The sequence below is a fragment of the Microcebus murinus genome, chromosome 24 (assembly GCF_040939455.1).
Source record: "Microcebus murinus isolate Inina chromosome 24, M.murinus_Inina_mat1.0, whole genome shotgun sequence".
Taxonomy (NCBI): domain Eukaryota; kingdom Metazoa; phylum Chordata; class Mammalia; order Primates; family Cheirogaleidae; genus Microcebus; species Microcebus murinus.
Window position 1 is genome coordinate 23,586,326 of NC_134127.1, and position 20,108 is coordinate 23,606,433.

The 20,108-nt window shown below is 47.2% G+C and overlaps 1 protein-coding gene and 1 long non-coding RNA gene across 7 annotated transcripts in view; one reads left to right on the forward strand and one right to left on the reverse strand.

Moving 5' to 3' along the window:
* Positions 1–20,108, forward strand: part of LOC105877142 (uncharacterized) — a 36,854-nt gene that overhangs the window by 13,641 nt on the left and 3,105 nt on the right. The window contains exons 3-6 of one of the 3 annotated variants that reach the window (XR_012914673.1): positions 11,455–11,587; positions 13,628–13,721; positions 17,192–17,260; positions 17,533–17,587. This is a non-coding gene — a long non-coding RNA (uncharacterized LOC105877142). The remainder of the gene's footprint in view (positions 1–11,454; positions 11,588–13,627; positions 13,722–17,191; positions 17,261–17,532; positions 17,588–20,108) is intronic. The other 2 variants (XR_001156774.3, XR_012914674.1) reach the window with 2 other exon arrangements.
* FBXO16 (F-box protein 16) overlaps positions 4,492–20,108 on the reverse strand; it is a 42,994-nt gene continuing 27,377 nt past the window's right edge. The window contains exons 7-9 of one of the 4 annotated variants that reach the window (XM_012775404.3): positions 19,177–19,279; positions 8,475–8,500; positions 7,898–7,986 (exon numbers count right to left, since the gene is read on the reverse strand). In XM_012775404.3, coding sequence (XP_012630858.2) covers positions 7,977–7,986; positions 8,475–8,500; positions 19,177–19,279 — 139 coding nt within the window. In that variant the 3' untranslated portion in view covers positions 7,898–7,976. Of the gene's footprint in view, positions 7,987–8,474; positions 8,501–16,345; positions 19,280–20,108 lie in introns of those variants that run through there. The other 3 variants (XM_012775405.3, XM_012775402.3, XM_075997123.1) reach the window with 3 other exon arrangements.

Consider the following 20,108-nt stretch of genomic DNA (forward strand, 5'->3'; position numbering starts at 1 on the left):
AAACTCCTGGACTCAAGCAATTCTCCTGCCTCAGTCTCCTCATGAGCTGAGACTACAGGTGCAAGCCACCACATCTGGCTAATTTTTTAATTTCTTACAGAGATGGCGGGGGAGGTGGGAGGTGGGGTTCTCACACGTTGCTCAGGCTGGTCTTGAACTCCTGGCTTCAAGCGATTCTCCTCGCAATGTGCTAGGATTATAGGTGTGAGCCACCACACCTGGCCCCATCCATTTCTTTTAATCATGAGGGCCACTGTCCTTAATATAGTCCCTGAGTTTTTGCTGCAGTGTCTTAACTGATACACCTACCTATAGTTTTTACTCATATCTATCCTGTATACCACTAATCGTCTGAAAATGCTTCTTTTATCATATCACTTCTCCACCACACTTAGCTACTTTTTAAAATTTTTTTGTAGAGAGAAGGTCTTGCTATGTTGCTCAGGCTGTTTCTTCCATTTTTAAATGTACAGATCAGCAGCATTAAGTACATTCACATTGTTGTGTGACCATCAGCCCCATCCGTCTCCAGAACTTTCTCATCTTCCCAAACTGAAACTCTGTCCTGGTTAAACTCTAACTCCTTATCCACCTTCTCCCCCCAGCCCCTGGCAACCCCCATTCTACTTTCTCTATGAAATTGACTACTCTAGGGACCTCATGTAAGTGGAATTATACTGCATGTGTCCTGTTGGGACTGGCTTCTTTCACTTAGCATGACGTCCACAAGGTTCATCCAAGATTCTGGCATGAGTCAGAATTTCCTTCGTCTTTATGGCTGGACAATATTCCACTGTGTGTACAGAATGCGCTTTGTTTATTCACTCATCTGTCAGTGGACACTTGGGCTGCGTCCATCTCTTGGCTATTGTGCACAGTGCTGCTGTGAACGTGGGTGTGCAAATACCTGTTCTAGTTCCTGTTTTCGGTTCTTTGGGGCATAGATCCAGAAGTGGAATCTCTGGGTCGGATCATGTGGCAATTTCTGTGTTTAATTTTTTGGGAAACCATTATACCGTTTGCCACAGCAGCCGCACGATTTTACATCCCACCAGCAATGCACGAGGGTTCTAATTTTTCCACGTCCTTGACAGCTTGTTTTCTGTATGGCTTGTTTGTTTGTCATTATAATCGCCATCCTACCGAGGGTAAAGTGGTTGGTTGCTTTTTAGAATATATATTTGTTCATTAAGACTGTTTTTCAAAAACTGAGTCCCGAGTGGCATAAATGAGTAGTTCCCTGAAGGTGTTGGCATATGTGTTCAAAATTCTCCAAAGCTCCTCCCTGATAGTGGGGAAAACAAAACTTCAGACATGTTTGAATTTTTAAGACAGAGCCAGTGGGCAGGGGAGGTGCAGCTTCCTGAACTCCGATAAGCGGGGACGGCGCGCCCTCTAGTGTCCTTTCTCTGCTAGTGCCAGTGGCTAAAGAAGCCCGCTGAGATGCACATTTTGGGTCCTCCGAAGATATTCCAACACAAACACTGATCATGTGCTGACTGCATAAAAGAAAATGTGGAAATCTGGAGCGAGTGAAACTGGGATCCTTTGACAATTTCCCAATCTAGAGTGGGAATAACGTTCATGCGGAAATAGCTGGTAGAAGACAGACTTGAGCAAAGGGGTCAGAGCAACAGTGGGAATACGGAAGGATCAAGGCTTCGAAGGAGACTGAAGTCAAGATTGACATCCACATGTACATCTGGATGGTTAAGAAATAGCTCGAGATGGCACTGGTTTTTTTTTCTGTTTTTAGTCTTTTTTTTTTTTTCTTTTTAAAAATATGGCTCTAGCTCCAGCTCGTTTGGCCTTAAGAGGGCCACCCTCCATATAGGGACCGTGCAGTCTAGTTGTACGTTCCCGAACCCTTTGGAGGGAGCCCTGGGAACCCATCTGCTTTCCTGTGTCCTCTGGAGTGCCGTTCCCATCGCTGTCTATCTCTTTATTTCATCTCCTGACACGCCCCTCTTCCCTAAACTGGCTGTTGGCAGGGATGCCGCCTCCAGAGCGCCCTGTTTCAGATGCCTGCAAATATAATTATATAGGGCCTCTGATTTTAGGATTTTGCACATATAATCAGGATAGCGACAAGTTACAAAGGATTAGGAAACTGCCTTGCAATCCTGGTCCCCTGGAAGCAGCTGTTAGCTGGCCTCTCGGAACCCTGAGAGGGGTGACACTCCTGTCCCTTGGGCTGCGTCCTTCACTGCTGCTGCTGACCTCTCGTCCTGGGAAGAGAGCTGGGATCAAGGCGCGGCAGCAGATGTGAAGAAACATCCAGTAGGGTAGAAACTAGTGTTCACTGAGGAAGCCGCGGGGCAGAAATGACAGTTCTTTGGAATCAAACACATCTGGGGTGAAATTCCAGTCCAGCTTTGTAGCTGTGGCCACTTTCAGCACATTTACTTTATGCCGAATTCTGCACCTATAAAATGAGGATGACAATGCCTACTCACCCACTCGATTAAACAAGATCAACTACAAAAACAGTTTAAGGGCCAGGTGCAGTGGCTCACACCTGTACTCCCAGCACTTTGGGAGGTTGAGGTGAGAGGATTGCTTGAGGCCAGGAGTTCAAGACCAGCCTGGGCAACACGGTGAGACTCCTGTCTCTGAAATTTTTTTTTTTTTTTGGAAAAATTAGGCATGTTGCTGTGCACCTATAGTCCCAGCTACTCAGGAGGCTGAGGCAGGAGGATCGCTTGAACCCAGGAGTTTGAGGCTTCAGTGAGCTATGGTAGCGCCACTGCACTCCAGCCTGGGTGACAGAGCAAGACTGTCTCTAAGAAAAAAAAAATTTAGGGGAGTATCTAGTTTAATAAATATCCATGGCCTTTCCCTCATCCCCCAAACCTCCTCCTTGTCCTGAAGTTCCTGTAAGTCTCACGGCTCTGCTGGGACCCTGGGCCAGCCGCACACCAACTGGGCTTACTTGTAAGTCGACAGGAGCTACGGGAAGCAGGGAAGCAGAACAGCTGCTTTGTTGGCCGGCGCAGGGTGGTGTGGGGAAGGTATTTCCAAACCATCCTAATTACTTCCAAGACGCTTTCCAGTTGCCCAAGTCAGAAAACTGGGAGTCATTTTGGATTTCTCCTCTCTCACCGCCTACCTCTAAATTTCTCAGTTCTGCTGTTGCTCCTGAAGATATTCCACACCTCCTTCTAGTTCTCTCCACCCACTCCACTGCTTTAGTCAAGTCACCCTCGTCTCTTCCCTGGAAAACTGCGGCGCCTCCCTAAGTGGTCCACAGGGTTGTCCCTCTTCTTAATTCTCGGGAAGCCAGAGCCCTCTCTGAAGGCAAGTCTTAGCAAGTCACTCTCCAATTCACAGTCCTGTGGTTGCTCAACCGCCTTGCCTTTGAGATAAAGTCTGAGCTCTGCAGCCGCGTGGCTTCCCACTGGGCTCCTGGCGACCTCTCCAGCCCTGCCACACCCAGCCCTGCTCCCCTGGGCTGCGGCTCTGTTGGATGGTTGACAGTCCCAGGGATCACTCACAGTGACAAGGCTCTTCTGGATGTGGATCTTGTGGGCTAAAGCCAGGATGGTCCTGAGTCAGCTGGGAGGTTCCTCAGCCTGCTTTTGCCTTAGTCTCTGCGTATCTTGTTCCTCTCATTCATTCTTCCCTCTGGACCGCTCCCCCTCCCTGCCCCCCTCCTGCTTACTACTAAATAGGACTTGTCCCCGAGCTTCTGCTTGGACATCACTTCTGCAGCACCCCACAGAGTGCTTATTTGACCCTTCTGTGAGCGCTCACGGCTTGTTGTGCTGTTGTTTTTTGTTGTTGTTGTTTTTTTTTTGGAGACAGGGTCTCGCTCTGTGGCCCAGGCTGGAGTGCAGTGGCGTGATCACAGCTCACTGCAGCCTTGAACTCCCGGGCTCAAGTGATCCTCCTGCTTTAGCCTGTAGCTGGGACTACAGGCATGTGCCATCATGCCCAGCTAATCTTTAAACACTTTTTAGAGATGGGTGTCCCACAATGTTGACCTGGCTGGTCTCCAACTCCTGGCCTCAAGCGAGCCTCCTGTCTTGCTTCCCAGAGTGCTGGATTTACAGGTGTGAGCCACCGCGCCCGGCCGGCGCGTGCTCCCGAAGCCAGCACTGTACTGGAATCCTGGAATGGCTGCTTTGTCCCCGTCACAGTCATAGCTCATTGAAGGGAGGAGCAGCTTGTTTTCTCATACCTACGTTCCCATAGCCTAGTGTAAGGTCTGGCACACAGCAGACGTTCTGTAAGGTTTTGCTGAATGAATGATATCGCTACTGGTTTATTGTTACTTTATTTTTCTTTCTTTTTTTTTTTTTTGAGACAGAGTCTCACTCTGTTGCCTGGGCTAGAGTGCCGTGGCATCAGCCTAGCTCACAGCAACCTCAAACTCCTGGGCTCAAGCAATCCTCCTGCCTCAGCCTCCCACGTAGCTGGGACTACAGGCATGTGCCACCATGCCCAGCTAATTTTTTCTATATATTTTTAGTTGGCCAATTAATTTCTTTCTATTTTTAGTAGAGACGGGGTCTCGCTCTTGCTCAGGCTGGTTTTGAACTCCTAACCTTGAGCGATCCTCCCACCTCGGCCTCCCAGACTGCTAGGATTACAGGTGTGAGCCACTGCACCCAGCCTGTTACTTTATCAATTGTTACGTAGTTCCCATCACAATGGGAGATGCACCTGCTTCATATCCCCATGTTGTGACCTACGGGCAGGTAGGGGTCACACAGGGAACCGCCCTGAGGCAGGGAGTCTATTCCAAAATGGTCACACGTGTTCTTCTGGAACCTTGCAGCTCTCTCAAATCTGTGTCCCCTCTGCTTGGAATTGGACAAGCCTCTCTGGCCCACTGCGGGGGCTGGAAGAGACACTAGAAGACTTCCAAGGCCAGGACATCCAAGGTGACTCAGATTCCACTGGGCTCTGTCTTGGGAAACTTGTCCACAGCACCCAGTCCCTGTGCTGCGACAGCCCGGGCCACAGAGAGGAGCAGAGGAGGGGCCCCACCCTCGGCCCTGGCTGCATGCCCAGCACACGGCCAGCCCCAGCTTCCAGCCTGTCCCTGAACCGTCTCGGAAGTGGATCCTGCAGACCACTGCCAAGAGGACCCGGAGGACCCTGCGTGGAGTGGAGACACGCCCTCCCCACAGAGCCCAAACTGCAGATTCATGAGAAAAATAACTGACTTCTTGTTGCAAGCAAGTGAGGTTGGGGTGGTTTGTTGCACAGGAATAGAGAACCCAAATGGAGCTTAAGACAGGATGCAGCCGCCGGCATGGGAGGAGCCCTTCTTCCTCTTGGTACATCCTTGCCTCAGAAGAGCCTGGTTTCCTCCAGAAGGGGCTGGAGACAGACCCCAGTGTGGCCCATGCAAACATCTGCCCAAAATGTGAATGGCTCCTGACATAAGTGGGGGACAGACTTGTGGAGTTGCAGGCCACCCCAGACACACATCTGCCCCTGGCTTCTGGGGGCTGGCCACAAGGGCTCAGGCTCCAGGAAGAGGAAACCCTGCCTGACAGCCGTCGTCTCTGCCCACGGGAAAAACACAGGGTCTCAATGCAGGGGGATGCGTTAGCTTCAAATGAATCAGTTGCAAGTTGGTCATATTTTGTCTCTACCCATCATTTGGGCATCTAAACTGTTGTGTCCTGGGCCATCCTCCCAGGTCACTATTTTAAACCATTCAAAATATATACATATATATATATATATATATATATATGTCACAGTATATAGCATAAGAACGTAAGTGTTCAACATGACAAGGTTGGCAACCATTTGTTGTTCTATATTCTGTGTTACCTAGACAAACAAGTATCCTAGAATGGCAACTCCCAGGACTTTGAAGTGGTTACATGAGCAGGTGATTTAGTTTAGAACAGTGGTCCCCAACCTTTTTGGCACCAGGGTCTGGCTTCATGGAGACAGTTTTTCCACAGATGGGGGAGGGCGGGGGAGGCGGAGCTCAGGTGGTGATGCACGGCCTGGTTCTAGGCAGGCCACTGACCGGTACCGGGCCACTGGCCAGGAGTTGGGGACTGCAGGTTTAGAATGTATAACTCATATTTTTGCAGCTAAATGACATTTTCTGTTTCCCAGTAACTCTTTATTTTTTATTTTTTATTTTTATTTTTTTTGAGACAGAGTCTCATTTTGTTGCCCAGGCTAGAGTGAGTGCCGTGGCGTCAGCCTGGCTCACAGCAACCTCAATCTCCTGGGCTCAGCGATCCTACTGCCTCAGCCTCCCGAGTAGCTGGGACTACAGGCATGCGCCACCATGCCCGGCTAATTTTTTGTATATATATTTTTAGTTGGTCAATTAATTTCTTTCTATTTTTGGTAGAGACAGGGTCTCGCTCAGGCTGGTTTCCAACTCCTGACCTTGAGCGATCCGCCCGCCTCGGCCTCCCAAAGTGCTAGGACCCAGTAACTCTTTAAAGCCATTTCTATTGCTTGAACATCAGTTGCAATTCCTCCTCTGGAAATGTGTACTTTTCCTCCATTGTGCTGCTCATTCCCTGGTGTCCCTCTAACATCCCAGCCCTCCCCCAGACCCTGGGCCACACCTGTCAGCTGTCTCTGCCTTGGCAGGCTGGCATCTCAGAGCTGCACCCCTGGGCTTCTCTACTCTGCCTTCCAGGTGGGTTTGACTGTAAGGAAGTGTCGTTGGCTTTGACAGCGACTGTGTTGCTCCACCACACGTCCTGGTGGGTGGTCCCTCTCGCCTGGCTGCAGCCCTCACTGGGGGCCAGGAACTCACCGCGCTCCCCTTTGCCTTTTCAGCCCAGGGGATGATAGAAGCTTCTGCTGCTGCAAGTTCCTGATGCTCCATCAGCCCTTCCTGAGTCTACGGCCGTGTGGTATGGGCTGACTTGTGTACCCTGCAAGTTTGTATGCTGACGCCCTAACCCCAGTATTCCAGGGTGACTGCATTTGGAGACTGCATTTGGGTCTTTAGAGAGGTGATTAGGGTTAAATGAGGCTGTTGAGGTGGACCCTAATCCAATAGACTGGGGTCCTTATAAGAAGCAGTTAGGACACAGAGTCACAGGGGACAGCCATGTGGGGACACAGGGAGAAGATGCCGCCTGCAGGCTAAGGAGAGAGGCCTTAAGAGAAACCAGCCCTGCTGACACCTTTTTTTTTTTGAGACAGAGTCTCACTCTGTTGCTTGGGCTAGAGTGCCGTGGAGTCAGCCTAGCTCACAGCAACCTCAAACTCCTGGGCTCAAGCGATCCTCCTGCCTCAGCCTCCTGAGTAGCTGGGACTACAGGCATGCGCCACTGTGCCCGGCTAATTTTTTCTATTTTTAGTTGTTGGGCTAATTTCTTTCTACTTTTAGTAGAGACAGGGTCTCGCTCTTGCTCAGGCTAGTCTCGAACTCCTGAGCTCAAAGGATCCACCGGCCTTGGCCCCCCAGAGTGCTAGGAGAGCCTGCTGACACCTTGATCTTGGACTTCCAGCCTCCAGGACTGTGAGGGGACAAACAGCTGTTGTTGAAGCCGCCCAGTGTGTGGTGCTGCCCTGGCAAGCTGCGACTCCGTGGCAAACAGAAGTTCACCCAACTGCTCATGTAGCCTTGGGGGTGTGCTGCCCGTGTCCTGGGACCCCCTCCCGCAGCCGGCACTGCCAGTGGTGCCATCCTCTGTCCCGTCATCAGCCCCCCGTACCATCACCATCTCTCTACGCTTGTGTATCTGTCAACACTTAGGCCATGGATACCTTTTTACTGAAATGCTGCTGCAGGACTCACTTTCACATTAAGGTACTTAAACGGAAAGAGCGTGTGGAACAGAGGAGCCCAGCAAAACTCAGCTCCGCGCCGTGCAGAGCGTCCGGTCATTTCTATGCAAGTCCGTCGGCGTCGCTAAGCCCAGAGTATCTGCGAAGGTGCCGCGTGAGCATTTCCGCTGCAGCCGGGAGCCCCGCCGACGATGGAGGGGCAGGCCAGGCGAGGCGAGCTGGGGCTTTTAGCAGGGAGCTGGAACTTAGGGACATCTAAGGGGGAGAAAGGAATCATTAGAGTGAGAGTTACTACAACAGTGAAGGAAGCTATCCAATGAAACCTGTTTTAATGATACAAAATAATTTTGCAGAACCATAGGGCCGGATGGGACTTACTGAGACCTCCCGATTTCCCTCCCCTCCACCCCATGCAGTCTCCGCCCTGAGCTGCCAATGAAAAGTTTTCTTGTCTCCCAAGGGCTCTCACAGACATTACTCCATTTGACCCTCGAGAAAATCATCTGAGGTAGGTAGGAAGAGACTACCAAGCTCAGTTTTACAAATAAATGGAATGGAGGAAGAGGCAGTTTAGTGACAGCCCAAGTTCACGCAGCTAAAAAGTGCCCCAGCTAGGCCTGGAGACGATTCTAGGCCGGGGGGACCTGGGTTGGTCCCTGTGTTTTACACTCTACTCATCTGCACATGCGCACCATCCCCCCAAAATGGCAAGGTCACAGGTCGGCATCCGAACCGGAACTCACAGTGGGGAAGGATTTCTCCTCGACTTCTGGCCGTGAGCAGGAAAGGGGAGAGAATGGGGAGAGGAAGAGAAAGAAAGAATCCGAGCTGAGCTTGCAGGGAGAGACGCGCCCTTTGCAGCCTGCCCTTACCTTGGTCCAGACTGCGCAGGGAGAGAGACACAGAGGATTCGGGGGCAGAACGCAGCCACCGTGGCCCCGAGCACGGTGCCCGCCTGTCACGCCATCCTCAGCTGGCATGTCGCGGGAGTCCTATCAGATCACTTGTTACATCTCTCTAATGCCATGGCGGGTATATTTGCAACACACACAGGGGGTTTCTACAAATCTGGGAAAATCCTGCTTTCGACTGTCATTGGCTCAGAAGTGGCATCAGCCAGTCCCATCTCTCCCTCCTCTCCGGCTGACGAGGTCCCTCATTATTCCGCAAGGATGCCCACACCTGCGGAGGTGCTCTTTGTGGCCCTCCCTTATATCTAACCTGTCCTTCAAGGCCCAGGTTCCCCAGGAAGCTTGCATGTCTCAGTCCTGAGGAATTTCTCCAGTTGGATTCCTGAAGCCATCATGGCTGGGCCCTCTGGCTTAGCGGTGAACGTGTGCTGTTGGGCACTGGCGTTCATTTCTGAGTGTGACTTTGTCTTCCGATGAGACTGCAGGCTCCCTGCAAGCAAAGCTGGAATCTTGTACTTCGTGGAATTGACAGGTGCCTGCCTATAGTAGGTCCAGACACGTCTGTTGATTTTTCCGGGAAAGAGTGTGCAAAATGGGGATTAAAGTAGCAAGTTGTTAGCACTGAAGAGGAAAAGGGAGAAGAGATGGGAGTAAATAATCTTCCCTCCTTTGGAGTTTTCAGTGCTGGTTTAAGATCCCCAGCGAGTGAGCATTTTCAGAGTTGTTTCAAGATCAGCATAAGGCAAGAGAATAAGTAGGAATGTGCTTTGTGCTCTTTTGGTAACAATGAAGAGAAAATAATACCTGTTGACAGAAGAAAAAGTCTAGCCCTCTGACATACAAGAATGGGCTCGTCACATCTCACCTGTAACAGTTTCAAATTTAATCCTATTACCATGCAACGCTCAGCTGCCGCTGCACTTGAGGAACCCCTTTCTCCCGAGTCCCCGGGCGGTTCACAGGCCCGGGCAGGCTCCGCACAGCCCTCCTTTTTCACTGTGGCAGGTGGCAGGGCCTCCCCCTGCTCTCCGCCCCTCTTGGTGGTTGTCACCACCCACCCACACTGTGGGGTTTCTCTTCCCTCTGAGATTGGCTCCGGGAAGGTGGTCTCCTTAAAGCTACCCTTGTTGTCCCTGAAAACAAGCTCATGGACCCCCTTCATTTTAAGACTTTATTGTCTATCCTTATCAGAGAAAAGACAAGATTTAAGGGGAAAACATGGGATGTTATATAAAAGGGTAAAAATCTTACAATGCTGGATCTTGGTCTATAGCATACTGGGTTGAAATGATAACTAGAAATTTCTTTTTTTTTTTTTTTTTTTTTTTTTTTTGAGACAGAGTCTCACTTTGTTGTCCAGGCTAGAGTGAGTGCCGTGGCGTCAGCCTAGCTCACAGCAACCTCAAACTCCTGGGCTTGAGTGATCCTTCTGCCTCAGCCTCCCGAGTAGCTGGGACTACAGGCATGCGCCACCATGCCCGGCTAATTTTTTATATATATATCAGTTGGCCAATTAATTTCTTTCTATTTATAGTAGAGACGGGGTCTCGCTCTTGCTCAGGCTGGTTTTGAACTCCTGACCTTGAGCAATCCGCCCGCCTCGGCCTCCCAAGAGCTAGGATTACAGGCGTGAGCCACAGCGCCCGGCCCTAGAAATTTCTTTTATCCCAGTGTTGGGGCTCACGAAACCTTCTCCTGCCTACTGATCGTTGCTACCTTGAGTGAATCCGTCCCCACCTCCTCCCCCCGGAAAGGTCCATCTTCTCAGCATACAGACATAACGACAAGGAGCATCTTAGGATAATCGAACCTTAACATCGAGCGGTTAACTTCTGAGCACCCTGAGACTGGGCAAGGCATGTTTCACTACACCTCTACCCTACGTGGGATTCTTCCCGGAAGGGCATTTTCCTATGGCTCCTCAGTGATCTTTTATCCCTCTTTTAAAATTATTATTTTAATTATTATTATTATATTTTTGAGACAGAGTCTCACTTTGTTGCCCAGGCTAGAGTGCCGTGGCGTCAGCCTAGCTCACAGCAACCTCAAACTCCTGGGCTCAAGCCATCCTCCTGCCTCAGCCTCCTGAGTAGCTGGGACTACAGGCATGTGCCACCATGCCCGGCTAATTTTTTCTATATATATTAGTTGACCAATTAATTTCTTTCTATTTATAGTAGAGACGGGGTCTCGCTCTTGCTCAGACTGGTTTCGAACTCCTGATCTCGAGCAATCCTCCTGCCTCGGCCTCCCAGAGTGCTAGGATTACAGGCGTGAGCCACTGCACCTGGCCGATTTTTTAAAATTTTTGGATAGGTTACTTTTCCATAATGCATAGTTCAATATTCAAAACTTACAAAAGATTCAGTGAAAAACCTCCCCCTGCCTCCTCCCCTAACCTCTCTGTTCCCCTCCTCAAGAGCAACCGAGATTACCAGGTTTTTGTGTCTCCTCCCAGAGTTGTTTTATATACATGTGGGCAAATGTGCACACAAAATGCAGATAGGTTGTCCCCTTCTCCTTTCCCACACAATTGTAGCATACTAGAAACACCACCGCTTTTTGCTCAGTTTATATTTGAGAGTGTATGTATGGGGTGTGTGTGTGTGTGTGTGTGTGTGTGTGTGTGTGTGTGTGTGTGACTGCCACAAAGCAGTACAGGAAGAGCTTCCTCAGTCTTTCAACGGTTGTATAATGGCACATTTACAGATGGACCAGATCGCTAGGTATTTTGGCTGTTTTCAGTATCTTACTCTTACAAGCAATGGTGATATAAATGGTCCTGACAAATGTGCATGTCTCTCTGCTGTAGCCGTCTGTTTCCGGGAGGGCCAATGATGCCGACCGCCGTGCAGTCTACCAGTATTCCCGTACTGCACTGGAGCCTCATCCCAGAGTATTCCAGTCCTCGGCCTGCTACTATGAAGAGGGAAGGATGGAACCAGGTAATTTAAATATATTTTTCTCATCAGTTGAACTTACTGTTCTTTTTGTTGTTGTTCTTTTTTTTTTTGTTAAGACAGGGTCTTGCTGTGTCACTGTCGCCCAAGCTGGAGTGCAGCGGCATCATCATAGCTTACTGCAGCCTCCAACTCCTGGGCTCAAGCGATCCCCCCACTTCAGCCTCCCGAGAAGCTGGGACTACAGGCATGCGCCACCATGCCTGCTTAGTCTTTAAAGTTTTTTAGAGATGCGGTCTTGTTATGTTGCCCAGGCTAGTCTTGAACTCCTGGGCTCAAGTCATCTTCCCGCCTTGGCCTCCCAAAGTGCTGAGATTACAAGCGTGAGCCACCAAGCCAGGCCCTACCGCTTCCCTTTTTAAAACCCTATCCCTCAACGTTTTATTATGACTCCCAGTTGAAGGGTGATGTAGGTAATATCGTATATAGATATGGATTGTCGTGTTTGGAAATCATAAAATCAGAAGTTGTTTGTTCTAGTCATGCAAACACAGTTTAAACAGACCCCTGTAAATCGCCTAAGCATAGGTGGAGGGCTGAGCAATGAGTCCATGATGGAGAGAAAGGCTCAGGGTATAGAGAAGCCAGCTGAGGATGGCTGAGGAGGCTTCACCCCGAGGGATGTTCTTCTAGGAGGAGGGCCTAAGAGGGGTGACTGCTAGTGGCAGCTTCATCCAGTGGAATGGACCCTTCATCCCCAGGAGGGAGCTGCTCCATGGATATTTCCATCCAGGAATTTTTGGGGGGGGCGAGGGGGAGGCCCTGCAGTCTCCCATCTGCCTGGGGCCCAGGAAGCTGCTCAGACCTGTTGGTCACCTTCCAGGGGCCCCTGCTTTGGTCAACACCTAGGAAGGGGCTGTTCCCCTGTCCTCCTAGCTTGTTCTGCTTCTGCCAGAAACAGAGGCAGAGTGTTAGGAAGAAGTAATCAACACAGCTCTAAAGAAGCCACAGGCCTGTCTTTGTTCCTGGCTTATCTTTTGTGTAACCTTGGGGTAATACTTTCAGCTGCAGAGGAAGACTTAAGCCACTGTAGTCAGGGTTTTGAAATTTAAATCCAAGACTCTGTGACTACATCACACAGCCATCCAAGTAGGTGAAACGAGATAGGGATGTGTTGCAAAACGTTCATAGACCTTAAGGTCCGAGTGATTGTTGGTAATGATTGTGAACTCGCATTTCAAAATATCCATGTCTCAGAAAATTGGATTCCAGTACAGTTGTGGTGAAATACCATATTACTAAATGCTACACACACACACACACACACACAGTACATACATACATATATATATTTTAAAACCCAGTAGTAACAATGATTAAAACATATCATAACTAATATGTTTATACTAATATCATATAATTTACATAGTTCTTCTCTTCTGGTAGATCCTGAATAGAAGCTAATTTGTGTCAAATAGTTTGTCTTTAAATAAAGACAAATAGCCCTGTGGCACCTGTCTAAATGTTCAGCAGAAGAGAAGCAGGTAGAATCACTGCAGTTGGACCAGGGTGATTTATTATGTACGGCCCGGTAAAACTAGAGGCAACAAGATAGAACAAGTAACCTAGGTAAGCTCCCTTAGCGGCAGAGGAGAAATGCCAAGACTCTAAGTCGTGGTCCCTCCTGTGAGTTAGCTGTGCCCCCAGGATTCTTAGCAAGCAGGACTTCTCTTCTCTTACGTGTCAAAAAATTAACCACCACCATGATTGTGGTTCTTAAGCAGTGGCGTGCACAGAGTGCAGAATTCACGGCGCCGAGTTCGACGCACGTGCACGCTGCACTCTGGGGGCGTGGAGTAAAACACGCGGCCCCGTGGGGAGTACACGCGTGGAGGTACGCACAGGCTCCGGGCTGCACAGAGGTCGTGCAGGAGGAGAAAACATACGGCTTACGTTTCATGTAGCCATTGATGCAACCATGGCTTACTCAGTGGAAACTGTAAGAAAAAGGAAAGACAAAGGAGAAAGAAAAAGAAAAAGTGGGAAGGTCAAGGAAAAAGGGAGAAGGAGAATCTTGTTCCACAGGATGGAGCTTCCTGCCAGTGCCTTCCAGCTGCCTGCGAGTCCCTCCTGCCTCTGCTCACCATCAGATTTCTCTCATCCTTCCTTGTGGTCCCAGGTAATGATCTAGTATGATTTTCACTGCTGCTACTACTGCTGTTACCACCGCTAGCTACCATTTACTGAACCCTTACTTTGAGCTAGGTTCTTTGCTAAATGCTCTAACTCCATTTTACAGATGATGAAACAGCACCTCGGAGAGGCTAAGCAACTTGGCCAAAGTCACCAAGCAACTAAAGTAGTGGCACAGTGGACTGAACCTAGGCTGTTTGAGTCCCCGTTTGTGTCCTTAAACAGCAAATAATAATAATATATTGAATGGGGGGAGAACAAAAACATGTTTTAAGTACATAATATATACCTCGTATTTAGTCCTGACAACAATCCTACCAGGTGTTATCATTATTCCCATTTTATAGATGAAGAAACTGAGGCTTAGGGAGGTTAAGTAACTTTTTCAAAGTCATACTGTTTAGTAAGAGAACCCATGTTTGTCTGACTGCAAAGCTCATATTCTTTCTTATTCTTTCCAAGTGGAGTTCCCAGGAATTTCATTGGTTGAATGAAATAATTAAAAATCTCTTCCAGCCAGGTGCAGTGGTTCACATCTGTAATCCCAGCGCTTTGGGAGGCCGAGGTGGGAGGATTGCTTGAGCCCAAGGGTTTGAGACCAGCTTGGGCAACAGAGCAAGTCCCTTTCTCTACAAAAAACAGAAAAATTAGCCCAGTGTGGTGGCACAAACCTGTAGTCCCAACTACTCAGAAGTCTGAGGCAGGAGGATCACTTGGGCAGGAGTTTGAGGCTGCAGTGAGCTGCGATGATGTCACTGCACTCTAGCTCAGGTAACATAGCAAGCAAGACCCTGTCTCAAAAAAAAAAAAAAGGCTGGGCGGTGGCTCACACCTGTAATCCTAGCACTCTGGGAGGCCGAGGCGGGCAGATTGCTCGAGGTCAGGAGTTCAAAACCAGCCTGAGCAAGAGTGAGACCCCGTCTCTACTATAAATAGAAAGAAATTAATTGGCCAACTAATATATAGCTGGGCATGGTGGCACATGCCTGTAGTCCCAGCTACTCGGGAGGCTGAGGCAGGAGGATCGCTTGAGCCCAGGAGTTTGAGGTTGCTGTGAGCTAGGCTGATGCCATGGCACTCACTCTAGCCTAGGCAACAAAGTGAGACTCTGTCTCCAAAAAAAAAAAAAAAAAGTCTTCCTATGGATATTTTTAGTTTTGTGCATTCAAACCAGACAGATATCATTATAAAACAAACACCTGGGGAGTTCATCAGCGTTTGATGAGAAGTCTAGTAAAGATCACCTGCACATAAACCATGGCATTCACTGTTTTGTAAAGTCTTCTGATTTAGTTAATTATGTTTTCTGGAGTTCAAAGAAAAAGATGAGAGAGGAGACAGAAACTAGTTTTTATTGGCTTAAAATTAGGATTCACAAATGCAATGAATTTATTTTTCTGGTATTCTATGTACAGTCACATCAGTGGCAGCTGTGTTCTTCAGGTGTCAGGAGAAAGAGGGATGTGAACGCCTAGAGACCTGGGGGGCTCCACAGGCCCAGAATTTAGCCGGGCGTAAACTTTAAAGATGTAATTCAAATTCTCATTTTATTTTTTTATTTTAGAGACGGTCTTGCTCTGTCACCCAGGCTGGAGTGCAGTGGCTTGATCACAGCTCACTGCAGCCTCAAACTCCTGGGCTTGGGTGATCCTCTTGTCCCAGCCTCCTGAGTAGCTGGGACTACTGGCACGAGCCACCACACCTGGCTAATTAAAAATATTTTTGTAGACATGGGGTCTTGCTATGCTGCCCAAGCTGGTCTCAAACTCCTGGCCTCAAGTGATCCTTCCAACTCAGACTCTTAAAGTGCTGAGATAACAGGCATGAGCCACCCAAACTCTTATATTGTAAGTGGGAAAATGAAAACTCCAGGCAGCTGAATGACTACTGGCTAACAGTAGAGTTGAAACTAGAAGCAAGGTTTCCTGATTCTTAAACCATTGTTCTTTCCACAACATGATCCCAGAATCACTTTAGAGTATATTTCTCTTTTTTTTCCCTCTTTTGACCCAGGGAGGAAAAAAAGTGAGAAAGCTTGAAGAAGCATTTTAAAAAATCAGGTTATCCCTGTAAAGTTATCTGAAGGTAATTTCAGAGGCTGGAATTAACAGAGCACAGGAAAAGATAAGGTCTAATCTAAGGCAATTAGAGTAAGCAGGGGATTAAAGACTTGTGTTACTTGGATTTGGGTGAATGCTCTGAGACAGCTTTTAGAGAAGGACCTAGAAAGTGAGGCCTTCTAACTCCCCTGTTAAAAGTTCAGGGTGAGACAAAAGGTATTTGTTTTTATACTTAGTAGGAAAAAAAAAAAGTGAAGCAAGATGTCAGCTGGGGTCCTCTCATTCCAATTCCAGGGCCGAGGAAATCCAGAGCTCATCACCTTGTCTTTTGTGAGTTGTCCCAAGGAGCTTTCATTTTCTTGGCCTCCTAGACCTCTAAGATCTCGCTTCCTTGTGTAAATCGAGTCGAATTTACCATAGAGATGGAAGGAGGTTTTACATCCTAGTAATAGCAAATAAATTCAACTGAAACAGGTGTATCATTAACACTGCCCTGGCCCCTCCGCCTTGCCTAATCTCAGCTGCTCTCCTCTCTCCTCTCTCCTTCCCCTCCCCGCCCCTCCCCCTCCTCTCCGGGAGCAGCAACTGCAAACTCTTCCTCTAATCTCCAGCCCAGCAGGTCTCCCCTCCTCTGAAGCCCTGGAGCTGGGACATCCTTCCCCTCAAGGTCTCAGCCCTCCCCACCAGCTTATCAGATCTTTCCCCCAAGGAGACAGCTCAGTCCTTCCCCAGGCGGCATTTCGAGGTCAGCTGTTACGATTTTAAAAAGAAGTCTTTACACAAGACTAAAAATCTTTGAAGTTGAATGAAGATGGTATCTCACTGTGCTGTGGTGTTTATATTTTTTAATTGCTTTGTTCTGTATGGAATTTTATTATAACGAATAGCAACGGGGGTTTCTCGAAATTTATAAAATTTTCATTTTAGTCTTTGAAATTTATAAAGCATTAGCGATCAGATCTAAGCTTTCTTTCTTCCCGTCTAACATCAGTCATCACTCACATCAAAAACTGGTTAGATGAAGCGGCTGTAACTAAGGCAGCACTTGGGGACCCCTTTTATTTTTATTATTTACTCATTAGCCCTGAAAATCATCACCTACTGGGGTCTCCTTTAGAACTGAAGGCAGAAGAGGAAATCAGGTACCTTTCCAAGGGGGCGGGTTTTGAAAACTCAACCCTATTAAATAATAGAAAACATCACATGCTCACAGCAATACGTGCAGATTTGAAACCATTTCCCCCGAGAACATTTCTCTTTTCTGAGAGAATGCTCATATCCGAAAGCTGTAATGACAGGCAAAAAAGGAAGTGATCTGATGGTCACGTTCCTGGAGAGATGACCTAAGGAATATTCTTTGTGCCCTTTCACACTCCTGTGATCTTTTCTCTTCCAGCTGTTTCCATTTAACACACCCCCTTTCCTGATGACAGGAGCAAGAGGTCTCCAGGTGTTCAGGTCTCAGGTAACTGTCCGAGGTTCGAGGGTATGTCACTGTCATCCTTGCTCCCTAAGTTTCTCCCGCTCACCTGTTCCTCTAGTCCTCTCCTGCAGTCTTCCTCCATAAACCTGTCTACATGGGGTGGGAACTTTCTATCAGATGAATACCTGATTTTCTGCATTGGAATCACACCTGGGCTGTGTCTGTCATCACAAAATGATCTCTGTGGCTGCAGTTGCCAGAGTTTTACTCTCTACTCTCCGTCAATCCCCTAACTGGATTTCCTCTTCTTTCAGGTCTCATAGGCAGCACTTCTTCATTTCCAGTCATCTTGCGCCACATAGGAGGCTGGTGAGGGCAAACTGTCACCCTGTGGAGAGGGACCTTAGCCACACACAGCCTTGTAGCCAAACAGCCAGGCTTGTCAAGGCCAAGCTCATCACAGGAATGAGCCAAAGACCACAGCACACTTTGGGGGGATTTAATTATGCCTTATGCCTTTTATCAAAACTACTAAACATAAATAGTGATTATAATTAGGACATTTACCGAAACAACACAAGTTCATTTACTAATAGCTAATTGTCCTCTATCATTGCTTACTCTACCCTGGTTTCCCTTTCAGTCTCAATTAGCACGACTTTTTTAACTTTTTAATTTATAATGAATATTTCAACTGAAGCAAATCCCGCTCGTGTTGGACAGATGGTTAACGTCCAAAGCCCCCGGGATGGCTCTGGTTAGCCACTGGTTTGTGCGTGTTTCAGGCAGGAGAAACGTTTGGGCTGATCATTTGCAAGCTCGCATCACCATCAACTTTTATCGTCCTTCAAACTCCCTTTTCTCCCTTGGACTTCTCTTCCATTCCTCGCCCAGCAGGGGCCGGAAGCCAGGCAGCAGCATGCCGTAATGGCCCATGTGCTAAGCCTCATAAAGTTATTTTTCTCAATTAATGGTTTCACTGACAATTTTACTGCTCTGCTCTCAGCTCCCGGATTCCCTCAGGCGTCTGTACACGGGTCTACAACAAGCCTCGTCCAGCCCAGCAAAATCGGCCCCTTGGAATACAGACTGCCCTATTTAACGAAGCTCATCTCGCTCTCTTTTTGGGGGAACATAACACTTGAAAATACACTTAAACAGAAAGTAATAGAGCTTTCAAGCAGAGCTATAAAAGTGATTTATTCATGAGTACCTACTTACTCGTCTCCCAGTTGACATCCATTTTATATTAATTTTCCTCAAGAGTGTTTCCTCGGCTCTTTTCAAAATCTTTACTACTATATACGAATTTTTTATGCCACCCTATTCCTTTCTACTTTGCACCAAAGACTCTCCTCATGTGCTGAAAGAGATCCACGGGGCTGCAGAACCACTTTTTGGGAAACTCTGCTGTGAAGTGATCATGTTCCCTAGTCACAATTACTGACTTTAGTAGGTAGTGTGTTCGCTGTTTTTAATTAGGGAAAGAAAAGTTCTTAATTCATTTTTCTGATGTTAGTGTAAATGCACTTTTGTGACCGTGCTCCGCTGGCAGCAGGGGAGCTGTGGAAAGCATCCTTGTCTCTTAGGTTCCTGGAACCCCCCTTACAGAGAAGCAATTTCTGGCAGCCCCTGCCCCTGCCCCAAAGGACTCATGACAGAAGAAAGAACAAATAATCATAATACTCCCTTTATACTGTATAGTTTTCAAAGCAGTTTCATACACATCAGCTCATCCACTCTTTTGGTCAATAGATGAGAAAACAGAGGCTCAGAGAGATTAAATAAAGGGGATCTTCAAGGTCACACGTCTCATCTGTCAGTCAGTGTCAGAGACCAGGATTTAAACCACCATTTGATGATTCTGATTAAAAAAAAGTCTATCTCCCAAATAGGATTGGAGATCTAGTGGTTTTCATGAACACGATGGTGGTGTGTCTTTTATCAGCAATACTCACCAGTGACTGTGCTTTTCTTAGCCTAGATCTGTCCTGCGATTTATTTTTCTTATCATGTGACTGTCGGCCAAAGTCTGGGGTCATCTCATTTCTCTTCTTTCTTCTGTAAATTGGAAAGCAACGGGAAAATTATATATCGTCATTTTAAAACTCTGATGGTTTGCATAGCTATTCGTCCGTTTGATTTTGTGTCTCTGCGGTTTAAAAGATTGTCTCCACTCAACTGGAAATAAGCCAAATGTCTATCAATAGAGAATCAGCTGGATAAACTCTGGCACAGCCACACAATAGAGTACTAATAACTGTAAAAAGGAGGGCAGGATATTTTTATGCACAACTGTGGAGGGATCTCTAGGAAATACTGTTGCATGAAAAAAAGAAAGGTGGATAAACTGGCATGTATTGTCATTTCAGAAAGGAGGTATTAAAATATCTTTCTAAGTATATTTTATGTATTTGCTTATACTTTTCATTAATAAAATAGAAGGATTAAACCATAAAGTGAAAAATGGTTATCTGTAAGTAGGATTCCCATGTGAACTGATCAGGAACAGGGAATATGGAAGAACAGGGGCCAGAAGCTAGACTTCTCTCCAAATATACCTTATTTTGTATATTCAATTTTGGAACCATCTAAATTTTTCTCAAAATTATAAAATAAAATGAAGGGAAAAAAATACCTAAAATCTGAAAAGGAAAATGAAACAAATGATCTCGTCTGTCGAGTTGGTGGCATGACTACACACAAAGGAGTTATTTCATGTGACTTTAACACAGTAATTTTTCCAAATATCCTTAGTAGAATATACCCTAAGGATAAAAACACAGCAAGGAAATCTTAAACTGTTTTTAATAACTCTATTGCTTGCATTCATATACTATTAGTATTTGTTTTCTAAAGCTATCATATATATTAAGATAAAGCAAGGATC